A 12936-nucleotide genomic window follows, 5' to 3' on the forward strand; every position below is an offset into this window, starting at 1 on the left:
TTCCCTCAACTCTAAAAAAATACCCAAATCATGTTTTTAGCGCTTGCGACGCAACAAGCGGACTACCTATGCACGCTTTTCTTAGCTCAGTGGGAGGGAGCTTGCAGCGGGTGAGCCTTGTGCACGCTTTTATTAGCGTGACGGGATAAAATTTAAGTACTTGTATGTGCTTACAGCCCGGCGGGAAAAAATTGCCAAGTTTTCACATAGGTACCGCTGCAACCTATGCACGCCTTTCTTGACATGGAGGGTTAGAAGACCACTGTCGCGGTGTCGCCTAACACCAACCATAAACGTCTTTCTTGACGTGGTGGGTAGGCCTAGACTCCCAAAATTCCCCTAAATGGAGGAGACCCCAAGAGGCTATCAAAATTTGGACTAAAAATGAACATGACTTGAACAAATACAAGAAACCGAACTTGCAATTAAACCTACATGGAACTGGACTCTAAATTGATGATGCAATAAAATGAATAGTTGAATATACAATCAAAATGAAAATATAAAATGCAAATAACAACTCCTGGTCATTCAAACGAATATGAATGAATAAGAAAGGGGAGTTTGCAGTGGACAAATTTCCAAGTGAAGGCACAAAACTCTTAACAACCATCATGAATCACACTAATGAATGATGTATTGATGTATAAAACTTATGTTTATGGGAGGTGTGTGATAGTTGCAGATAAATATAGTGATAAGTTCATGAGTAAAGTATGAAGAATGTGTAGTGAATGTAGTGGCATTCCCACAATCGAGGTGAACCAATATGCACGAGAAAATTGACATTGAGAGCAGCTCACAAACAATCAATAAACTTACAAATGAATACACTAGTCCACTTGCAAGCAACGGTAGTGGACAGGATTGTGAGTGTGAAAGGCTCCCTACAGACATAGATAGGGGAAATGCAATGCATGCAAAACATCATATACGAGCAAGGGAAAAAGATCTGCAACGAATACAAGCATCCACGGTTAGTGACGGAAGACTTGAAATGCACTCAATAGTCCACCCACGGGTGATAACAAGTAACATGCAATAAATGCAAAGACACCCTTACAATCAACAATAATTCAGTGTCAAACAAGTACATTAATCTCTTGCAAGCAAAGGCGGACGATATGCAACGAATACGACACATCCTCCAAAAGCAAGGGAAAAAGAACCGCAATGAATATGAGCACCTACAAACAACTGTAGGAGGCTCGTTATGCACAGCAGTTTGCCTACGAGCTAATGAGGTAGGCCTGTGATAGAGAACATGGGTTTGAAATGCACACAATAACCTCATTCATAAGCAGTGTTGGAAGATGTTGCGTTGAACACAGTTCACATTCATACAACAGCTGACAACTTCTGAATGCCTACTACTTGCCAACAAGTAAAATCAACAGATTTCGGTACTGCACGACAGCTTGCCTGCAAGAAGCAACGAAAAACATGTAGCACAACTCTACCAAATGGTAATTTTGCGCACTTTTCAACAATAGTCATTTGCACAACTAGTTATATTTACACATCTCAAGAACACCCCCTCCTCATGCATTGAAATGTGCACTAATGCATTCACAACATGCATATGCATTATATAAGTGCTTAGGAAAGCATACAAGTGTGTAGTATAGATATACCAAGAGTGCATGTTATCCAAAGTACAAATACAGCATGAATATGCAATAAGTTACATATAGATGTGTTATGCATGTATCTACTCGATATGTGAACACATTGTGAGCACATACCCTGCGAAAATGCATGACGTATTATGTAAACAAATCATCCAGCATGCAAGATATATTGTGTCGTAGCAACACGCAACACAGACATGAAAACACATCATACATTGCATGAAAGCATTTCAAAAATCACACAAATGTATTATGCAAACATACGGGCAATACATGAGGGCATCATACACACATGCAAATGCATGATACGCTACGTTATTACATTAAACCACCACACAACATATCATGCAAACCAAGGTTTAAAATTGCGTAAATAAGCCTCGAGGCGTTTTTCGTCCGTGCGGCGAGGCGGTGTGAGGCGTAAGCCTCACCGACGAAGAATTGCGTAAATGAGAATTTAAGGGTTTTAGCAAGTAAAAAATATTAAGATTCTATCATACAATAAAAACATCTAAATGACAATTAAAATTAGGGGAAAGTAAGAAAATAGATGCGATAAAATCATGTCCCAAAGTACAAAACCACAAAATATTAGTCTATCAAAACTCTCAAAGTATAATTAAGAAAGAACATATATAATCTAATCATGTCCCATCACTAAATGGGTCTTCAAGGGAATCTTCTCACCCCTTCCTCCCTCCTATAAAGTCCAATGTCTTCCAATCAAAACATGCACTCATGAAGAAGTAGACTAACACTAACAACTATTACTAAAGATGATGAATAGAATAATATGCCGGACTGCCAGGGGTCCAAGGGGGTGCTACCCCCTGGCGGGGTTCGACCTAGCTATACCGAGCATGTACCTAGCAGTACCGAGCATGTACTAAGCGGTACCGAGCATGTACCTAGCAGTACCGAGCAAATATCTAGTTATACCGAGCATATACTCAGCGGTACCGAACATATACTGAGCGGTACTGAGCATGTACTGAGCGGTTTTGAGCATATATTTGAGGCGTACGCCTTAGCCAGAATTGCGCAATTGCGCCTCTGAGGCGCGCCTCAGTCCAAGTGAGGCGTACACCTCTGCCAGGAGAGGAATTGCATAAGCCTTGAGGCGGTTTTGGGTCAAATTGCGCAAAGGCGCGCCTTGAGGTGCGCCTCTTATTGCGCAATTTTAAACAGAGATGCAAACACGTTAAATAGTAGCATACATGTATACATGCAAACATATTATAAATATGTTAGCATGTCAGCATGCAGATGCATACATGAGTGTTTATGTGAACACGTAGATATGTCATATACACCCCTTACATTGCATACAAATAGCCACCATATAAATGCATTATGCAAAATACATTGAAAAGCATACACCCGCATGGGCTCCGATGAGCATGATGTATGTGCATATGTGACGTCTGAGAATGTTATGCGGGTCAAAAATGAACTTGAGTTCAAGTATGATCCTTCTCTTTGAACGGACCGAAGTTGAAACAACTTGAACTACTGAATAAATACACGGTCGTAGCATCGACTGGAGTATTTGATCTTATACATTCAAGGTTTATTACAAGAAAGTTTGATTGCTAGAAGCATAAAACTCTTAATTCTCAATATCCGCATGAATGCATGATAACTTACAACATCAGTAATTGAACTCAATCCTCTTCAGCGGCAGACAGAGTTGACATGGTTCAAATGACAGATACACGACTTATTTAAATATCCCCGATGATGGTCGTGTACAATGTTTATCTCAACCGAAGATGACAATACACTTTCAAGTGCCTCCAAATGCTTATTATATATAAATATTTTCAAATGACTACAATGTGACCCTGATTATGACTGTGTTGACATAAAATCTCAATCGAAGGGAACCCCAAACTATTAAAATGCATCCAAATTCCTACGAAAATATAAATATTGTAAAAGTGATTTTAAGATTACCCCGATGATGACCACGTTGAAAGTTGATCTCAACCAGAGGGGTCCCTACTTTTAAAATACTCTCAAATATCAAAATAAACCATGAAGGAGTTTTGATTTCAAAAAAAAATCCAAAACACAAGAATAACCTAAATCTAAATTTTGAAACGAAATCTAATCATCTAAACTTAAATCAAAATTCAACCACCCTCTAGAATAATTTGTTGAGGTAGATAAATTTGAAAATCACTTCAGCTCAGAAAGAGCAAATATACAGTCAAAAATATCACTAAGATTTATTCTCAAACAATCTCTTGCCAGTAAAGACGTGACACATGTCATCTAACTGGTGGTTTCGTCGTCAAATGGCACCACAAGTAAATGGTTATGATCGAGGTCCTCTGATCGGGTGATTTTATCGCAAATGGTACCACTAAATTATGATCATAGTTAGAGCTTGTATGATCTACAACAACTCTAAATCCTTGAGTAATGAATCAATATGGTATAATTGATAGGGCACAAAACCCTTTGTTAGCTAAGATGGATTCAAATGTCCCCTTAGATAAACTTTTACCCCAAGTCTACAAGGTACCCTTGGACAAAGCAACTCATGGTTGCCGACAAGGATCCTTTGGCCAAGTTGGGACGACTACCTTCTCTGACTAAGTAGGCAAAGGACCATGATGACCCAGGACGAAAGAACCATGGGATATTGATAGGGTTCATCATCATTCCCCCCCCCCACCATCCACTTTAAGTGCATGGTGATATAAATTTCAATTTTCAAATATTAAATTCTACAGCTATTATATGTTGGATACTACGTATTTGTTCCACGAATAGCCTTAATCGTTCTCTCTCGTTATCGGGAGGGGTAATTAACTATAGGGGCTTGCGCCTATAGGAAACCTGAACTCAAATCATAAAGTCATCGCAAAATGAGGGCAAAATCTTTAGGTAGTATCTTATCTAAAACCCAATCTTCCTTCTGAAAATTTACCTCGGAACCTAATTCGTTAAAACTCTTCTCGCGGACAAATAAAAAAGGGGCCGCGAAGAGATCGGGGCAAAAAATTTTAGAGCCACGCAATTAAATGCATAAAAATATTAAAAAAAAAAAAAAAAACTAGTGCACCTCTATACACATGCAAACAAAACCAAAAACTTGAACAAAAACATAAATCATAAATGCATATAACAGTACATAAACGCATAGATTGCTATGAACAGGCATCAATAAATACTAATGCACCTATATACTTGAGAAGAAATTCATGCACTAATGCACACAGTGATAGAAGAGAATACATGCTTGTCTAGACATAAAATTTTCATTTATGTTCACGAGTGCATGCGGGTAAAAAGTAAAAATTGCCAGAAGTGCATACAAACGTACATGCATTATGCATACTAGAAAATTTATCAGAAACTACATAAATTGTATATTGTTGCTTGGATGCACACACTAAAAAATATACTTGACATAGGACAACTCGGCATGTAATCCTCTTTAACAAAACCAAACTTCAATCATGCAACTATAAGCCCTCAAATTGGATCCATCATGCAGTTATGGGTCTAATTTAGCAAATAAAATATGATATCAATGATGATTAAATGTAATAATAATCACATGAAGAACAAAACATCAACAAAAACTTTAAAATAACTTGATAAACAAAACAAAAAGTTTAGGTTGCAGAAGTGAAGTACGATAAACCAAAACACTAAACCAAATTTAAATGTAGCATATTGATCTTTGATAAAGATGTTATAGAAATAGAATATACCGCTTTGTATAAGTCATTGATTAGTAGTTTCACATTTAGTCGACGTTCCAGCACCTCCCTCACAACATTCTTCTCATTCTCTTCTCTCAATCTTTCAGCGAGAAGAAAATACCCATCCTTAGCCAAGTCCTCATATGAATTGCCAAAAAACCTAAATCGGTTAGCCCAACGAAACAAATCCCGTGGTGTTATGAAACCATGCTTTCCAGCAAACACTTTACTGCTTTGCCTATGCAACTGCAGATCTTTCATTACCTCAACCATTCTTGAGGCATAACTTGCCGGAATGCAGCATCTTTTCTCTAGAATAGTTGTCAATTCATCATCAGGAATTTCATCAACATGAATCTCCAGAAAACGGTTGCGGAAGGCCCTTGAGAGCATTTTTCGTCCACCATATATAGTTGGAGGATTCTGCGTGGCAAACAGCATAAAGTCTGGATGTGCCGATATTGTTTCTTGTAGTTCAGGCACAAACAATTCTCTATTATCATCTAGAAGCCTATTTAATGCTTCCAATACATCAGATGGAGCAAGATTAAGTTCATCCAAGACAATCCAATATCCCTTCCGAACAGCCTTCAACAGCACACCTTCTTGGAACTGAAGCCTACCATGAGAGTCGGTTATGTATGAACCAAAATATTCCTGGAGATCAGTGTGTTCATGATTGTTGATGCGGACAAATTCATGACCAGTAACTGAAGCTAGATACTGAACAAGACTAGTTTTTCCACTGGATGTGGGTCCCTGCAGAAGAACAGGATACCTCTTAATGTAGAAGGCACGGGCAAGGTTTTTAAGATGCACTTTAACAGTATTTGTAAGAACATAATTTTCCACGAAAGACTTTATCTGGGAAGCATAAAGAGGAGCCAAATCTCCAGAAAAATAACTATTAAAAGGGATATCATGAGGCATGCCACCTGATAACAAGTTCGACAATATCAAGTCGTGCATAATGGCAGCACTGGGGGCATCTAAAAGAGTAAGAAAGAACATGCAAAAGCCATCATAAAGGGCTTTTTTGAATCCAAATCTCTTTTCAGCCATCTTGGTATAATTGAGTGCTCGAGCTAGGGACCGTAAACTGAACTGTGGCTTCTGATTAGCACCATCCTGCAACCTCTCCTCAGATTCCTTCTTCACTGATTTGTAAAACCGAACAATCCTGTTTGACAATTCAGTTGTGGCGTTACCTTCACCCAGGTATTGATTAACAAATAGAATTAGATCATCATCATCAAAAACATCATCAATAAAATATTCAGTAAACCGACTCTTGAATGCAAATGGAAGATCCCTCTTTCCAGCATCAGTGGCAGGATTCATGCAGGCAAATAAACGAAAATCAGGATGACGTTCAACATAATCTACATCACCCCTCTCTGCAAGACACAAAGTACCAAGATCTCCATCAAGGACACCAATAATTCGCTGCAGTGTTTCTGGCGGAGCAAGATTTACTTCATCTAACAAAAGCCACTGCCCACTTTTTAAAGCACTTACAAAAGCACCCTCCACAAATTTAAAAGACATTGCTGAAGAGACACTAATCTTCTTAAGAGCACCGTCAAGCCCCAAAGACAATGACTCCCACTTTTGAACTGTCTCTTCAATCAATGGCCTCTTTCTCTTCGAGCCACAGCCAGATTCTCTTGTTTTAGCCAACAGTTTCTGGACAAAGTGAACCGACTTCTGGCAAGCATGCAGTAATTTTTTCCAGTTCTTTTCTAATATGAATATCTCAAACTGGCGAAGCAGAGCTTCATTATCCTATTCAAAAGAGAGACAAACCTTGTCACAGAAGTCTTCAAAATTGCATTCAAGTAAAATTAAGCGCACATAAATAATGCGTACCTTCTTGGAAAAAGTCTTGCAGAACAACTCCTTGAATTCATGATAAAGAGGCATGCATATTGACTGTGCATCAGTAGGCTTATAGCCACCCAGCAGATCAGCAACATCAGTTTGCTGGCTTAAGTTCTGTGGTATGTCAAGCAATATAGTACAAGAATGAAGAATAAGAGAGACATTCAAGCGCATTAACATTGCACGGGAAAAAGAGCAATGCAATCGTACCAATCTTCAATTGAAATTAATCTCAAGTAAAGCAAAGTAAAATAATTGCCTTCAGTTACTTTATTGGAATGACTCCGAATAGAATCTAATTTCATGTGAGACTAGCGTGGCAGCAGTACAGAATGCAGCAGTCAAAAAGCAGGATTTTTTTCATCAAACTAATTCAACATACACATCATATTTTAATATTTTATATAATGTTTCAAGTAACAAAAGCAAGAAATTTGACAAATACATGCTCTTTCCTACCAAAATAAATTTGCTCTCAATATCATGTTAAAAAAAATAAAACAATGCAGTAATTAATGCAATGCTCAAGGAAAACATAAAATTCATGGATGGCTTATACACAACAACAACAACATCCAACCTTTATCCCACTACGTGGGGTCAACTAAATGAATTATTTTTCTCCATTGTATCCTATTAAGAGTTAAATTCTCATTTAAATCTAATAAAGAAATGTCATTTCTACTATTTTCTAACTTAAGTATTTTTAGGTCTACCTCTATCATTCTAAACATAAGTCAACTCGAATACATCTACTTTCCTAACCGGGTCATCGAAAGGCCGCCATTTTATATGACCAAACCATCCAAGACAACTCACTAATCTTATCTTCCACTAGAGCTACTCCAACCTTTTCACCTATATGCTCATTTCGTGGCCTGCCTCTAATAGTTACACATACAACTAAAATTTACCACATATTAAAAACTTCCATCCATTTAAAAAATGAAATAGCATTCAAATCTATTTCTGAGTGTGATCAAATCATTACCAATTTGACGAAATAAAAAAATACAGGTTGTTTATTTCACTTTTTATATTTGGAAGGGAATTTGACAAGAAGAGATTAATTTTGTAACTAGTCAAGATTTCGATGCTACGTCATAAATTATCTCTGATTTCATTGCACAAAAAAAAAGCAAGGCAAAAATCACATTAGAAGACAGACAAAATTGTATAGAAACTTAGATAAATACTTTGGAAAAATGATAGCATCAAATACTCAAGTGCTTTACCATAACAATCAGAGGGTACCCAAGCATCATAGCCAGATTCTGTACAAGCGTTGTCTTTCCTGTTCCAGTTTCACCTACTAGAAGAACCGGTTCATTGTACTTAACGGAACAAGCTATTCGCTCAAGTGACTGTAGAGCACTACGAATACTAACAAAAGGCTGCCTATCATGAATATCCTGGATACAACAGAAAAATTACAAATATGGAAAAACAGTGAAGTGCATAGAAAACAAAATGGCATAATCCTTAAACACACAATTCTTTTAACACGCTGGAGTGCAACTCGCCCAACTTGAAGGCGTGATAGCCGCATCTGCAACAAAAGAAGAATCATAAACTAAGAATCTTTGGTGAAACAAATCAAAATATGCCACCGTTTTCGGAAAAAAAAAATCATAAAAGCAACCTGAAGGGTTGGCTTGTTTGAAGGGTACAACATTGCCCCTTCAAGAGGAACACTCCATAAGTTAGCAATTTCTCTGATCAACAATGAACGGTTTTCAGACATGGGCAAGAAAGCCGCAAACAAATCAACAGCCTGGTCAAAAGATAGAAAATTATCTTAGTAAAAAGTGAATAGTGAATACCCTCATGGCCAGGACTAGCTATAATTTCCCCTGTAAAGAAAATGAGTGGTAACCTCTTGATAAATATTTTCTGAATCTGATAATGATAAGCCAAAGGCAAACAAGTTAAGAGGCAACGCTGCAATTCTCTTGCACCATTTGAGAAGATCCCTGCCAATATCAAGCAAAGTTGACGAGATAAGTATATAATATCATATGTTGCAGGTAATTAACCAATGCTTACGCATACCTTAAAGAGAATCTATTGAAAGCAGAAGCTGACATGACTCCTATTTGATAAGAAACAACAGAGTTGACCCGCTCAAATGTATCTGATAGCCAAGCCAAATGCCTCATTCAAGAGTGTCGTTATTTGTAAAGCATGCGGTAATTAGCATAACAATAGAAAAGAAAATAGCATACCAACAAGCTGTGAGGATAAGAAGTCTAAAATTGGATATCTTGCATTAATTATATCAATCATATCATCTCTACTGGGAGCCCGAACCATGACTTTCCTCCAAAAGACGCTAAGGGAAAGCCTTCCTAAACAAATGAAGTGATTTAACAAAGTAAGATCCACAAGATTTAAAAGCAAGAATACATATTTGTAATTTTTAAATTTAACATTCTTTATTACACAAGATTCATAAAAGGCAAAAATTTATTCGCTTAAAGCATGATAAGAACTAAGCACTAGAATTTTCCATTCCTTCAATATAAAATACAAAGTATTAAGCATTTTGCACATAACACTAAAAGATCTCTTTATACCAGATATGTATCAGCATAACCAAAACAAAAACAAAAACTATCAAAGACATTGAAAGAAAATTAACTATTACTCTAGGAAAACCACGATCCCTTGTTATGCCTAAACCATTAGGCCATGCACGAGAACAAATAATTAACTTCATAGCATCAAATCCAGATCAATACTTTTATAACAAGATGGAACAAGGTTTTCACCTTTCAAAACAAGAACAACACACGATTTTGGTTCTAAATTATTTTTCCTTTGCCTTCAAATGCATGATCAAGGATGGCCTATCATTTATGCATAACAAAAAATTTATGAATAAAAACTTCAGGTTTTTCTTCGTATGTCCATGCTTATGATGCGTCAAAAGCTTTCATCATGGACGTATTGAAATACAGAAGCATGGATTTCTTTTTTGGGGGAAGCTAAAAAATATCCAAATATAGATAAAGGAGCCTACTAGAGACTTGTGAGGAATGTGATTTCCTTTCCCACACCATACCGGATATAGCATTTGTTGTAAGCATGATTAGCCAGTTCATGCAAAATCCAAAGCAGACTCACATGCAAGTTGTAGACAAAATATTACGCTATCTTAAGGGGAACCTAGGTAAAGGAATTCTCTTCAGAAGAGAATGTGGAATAACCCCAAAAGCATATACTGAAGCAAATTATGCATGATCACAAGTAGATAGACAATCTACCTCAGGATACTGCACATTCCTCAGAGGAAACCTTATTACATGGAGAAGAAAGAAACAAAATGTGATGACAAAATCTAGTGCAAAAGAAGAATACAGAGCTATGGCCTTAGGAATATGTGGAATATGTGAGCTAATGTTGATCAAAATAATTCTAAAAGACCTAAGGATCAAGTGGGAAAGACTCATGAAGCTATACTGTGATAACAAATTAACAATCAGCATAGCTCACAATCTAATTCAACATGATAGGACCAAGCACATAGAAGTGGACAGACATTTCATAAAGGATAATTTAGACAGTGGTCTTATATGTATAGATCATGTATCATCAAAAGACCAGCTTGCAGATATTCTTAACAAGGGACTCGATAACTCTACTTTTCTGGGACTGATTACCAAGCTGGGAATGACAGATCTGTATTCCCCAGCTTGAGGGGGAGTTTTAAATCCTAGCCGTCGCTTGACATTTTGATCTCACGGCTAGGATGGGAATTCATAAGAGGCTCGCCTATTAAATCCTATCTGTCCTTTGGCATTTTGATCCCACGGCTAAAATGGGAATCGGTGGGAAGCTCACTTGGATCACACTGATCTCCTTCTATATTTAGATGGTTGATTTATGAAGGATTATATTAGAGAAATTATACATTATTCTATAATTATTTATTTCTTTATTATGATATCTTGTAAAGATCTATAAATAGGGGTAAGTTTGTGCAATAAAATTAAGCCTTTCCCCTCTCCAATTCTCTGAATTTAACACTAACAAATTCAATTTCTATGATAACCCACACAAAGCAAAACCCGTCCAAAATCACCAAAATTCGACAATAATTAATCCTTGTGAGTATTATTATTTGAAGGCAATTTAATAGGATGATTGAGATATTCTATAAAGATATCACAAAATTCCCTCAATGCATTGAATTAAGAAGATTCGTAAATTTCCCCTATAGCAAGACACAAAAATAAATTAATAAGTTATTATTTCCAAGGATTTGCATTAATACATCATTTAAAAAATTTAAGAAAATGCTAGAAAATTTCTCAATGATGCAATCAAATATTGTTAAACCAAGATGTTTATTAATACAACATAATGCAGCTGAAAAGCACCTCTAATAAATGAAATGCAAATTGACAATAATTGCATATAGTGCAAATAAATGTTCAACACATAAACATTAAAAAAACCAATATCATCGTTATATAAACTATCTTATCTTTCATTCAAATGAAATCCAAGAAAAAGCATGTGTTATTTGGAATGCATAAACTTCATTAAAAAAATTAACATGAAAATTTTCACAAAGGAAACATACTAAACATTATTTATATCTACCTTCAGTTGTTTGACGAAATTCATGTGTTGAGGTTGATATTGTACCAAACAAACGAAATCTTTCTGAAACGCTTATCACCTACAAGATTAACAAATAAAAATGGAAATCAATTATGTGTGTGTGTGAATATATATATATATATAGAGAGAGAGAGAGAGAGAGAGAAATAGTGAAAGATAGAACCATTAGAAAACTCCATCAGCCTTAACTCCCACTGGCCTGCGTGAGTTACCACTGATGAGAACATTTCAATGATTCAAAGTTCGTGAGAAAACAGAGAGGCTGTAAAATCAGAAAAATAGAGGGAAGAAAACTAGAAAACGTTAATGATTTTCATTGTTGTATGCATGTGTATGAAGTGATTGTTTATATAGGCTTTGTCATAGATCATTCATAAGAAAATTAATCAAAGCAAACTTTATAATAGGTAAAAAGGAAAGAATAAACTCAATAGCGCCAGCAACAGTTAAAACCCACAAATCAGTGGAGACCAGGGCATTAATCCATGTCATAGTGACAGTTAAATCTGATTGTTGCAAGGATAACTAGCTGTAGGAACCAACAGCTACTATTCTAACCAGGAATTATGATTGAGGGGACCACAATAGGGCTGATTCCTGCATCAGGGAGAACCCTCAAGCTAAGCAAGAAGATCTTGCGTGTGGAAAGCTCGATAACAAATGCTGGTCTATTTTAAAAATAAAAAGGGAAAATCCCATATCTACAGCCCCCTCATCCCATCACATGACCCCACCCCCCAAAAAAAATTTGAGAATATATATATATATATAATAAACTTGTAAATTCTCCTTGTTGTCTCACCTCACCCTGTCGTTGTCGTCACTAATTCACACACAAAGGTATAGAAAAGCTCTCAAATTTCTGATTGCATCACATTTGAAACAACAAGCAGGACTCATGTGCGCTTCTCCAAGCACAGCAGGGAGAGAAGTATGTTAAGAGCGTTGATTGTACCATGTTGGTTAAAGGGAAGGGTAGGAGCAGAGTTTGCAACAATACTCCTCCATATCAACATCATCATTATGCCCATGTGCATCATCATCCCAATCATCTTGGTGTTCAATTGAGAGATTTA

At 36.6% G+C, this 12936-nt stretch overlaps 1 protein-coding gene across 5 annotated transcripts in view; it reads right to left on the reverse strand.

Annotated features, from left to right (window-relative positions):
- The window catches only part of LOC110113133 (midasin), a 96221-nt gene that overhangs the window by 56802 nt on the left and 26483 nt on the right, over positions 1 to 12936 (reverse strand). For all 5 annotated transcript variants that reach the window (XM_020845574.2, XM_020845572.2, XM_020845571.2 and 2 more), the window contains exons 9-17: positions 11840 to 11918; positions 9457 to 9579; positions 9284 to 9365; positions 9108 to 9204; positions 8874 to 9005; positions 8724 to 8780; positions 8467 to 8643; positions 7220 to 7345; positions 5360 to 7135 (exon numbers count right to left, since the gene is read on the reverse strand). In XM_020845574.2, the coding sequence (XP_020701233.1) occupies positions 5360 to 7135; positions 7220 to 7345; positions 8467 to 8643; positions 8724 to 8780; positions 8874 to 9005; positions 9108 to 9204; positions 9284 to 9365; positions 9457 to 9579; positions 11840 to 11918 (2649 nt within the window). The remainder of the gene's footprint in view (positions 1 to 5359; positions 7136 to 7219; positions 7346 to 8466; positions 8644 to 8723; positions 8781 to 8873; positions 9006 to 9107; positions 9205 to 9283; positions 9366 to 9456; positions 9580 to 11839; positions 11919 to 12936) is intronic.

Source organism: Dendrobium catenatum, unplaced genomic scaffold, assembly GCF_001605985.2.
Source record: "Dendrobium catenatum unplaced genomic scaffold, ASM160598v2 fragScaff_scaffold_55, whole genome shotgun sequence".
Classification (NCBI taxonomy): domain Eukaryota; kingdom Viridiplantae; phylum Streptophyta; class Magnoliopsida; order Asparagales; family Orchidaceae; genus Dendrobium; species Dendrobium catenatum.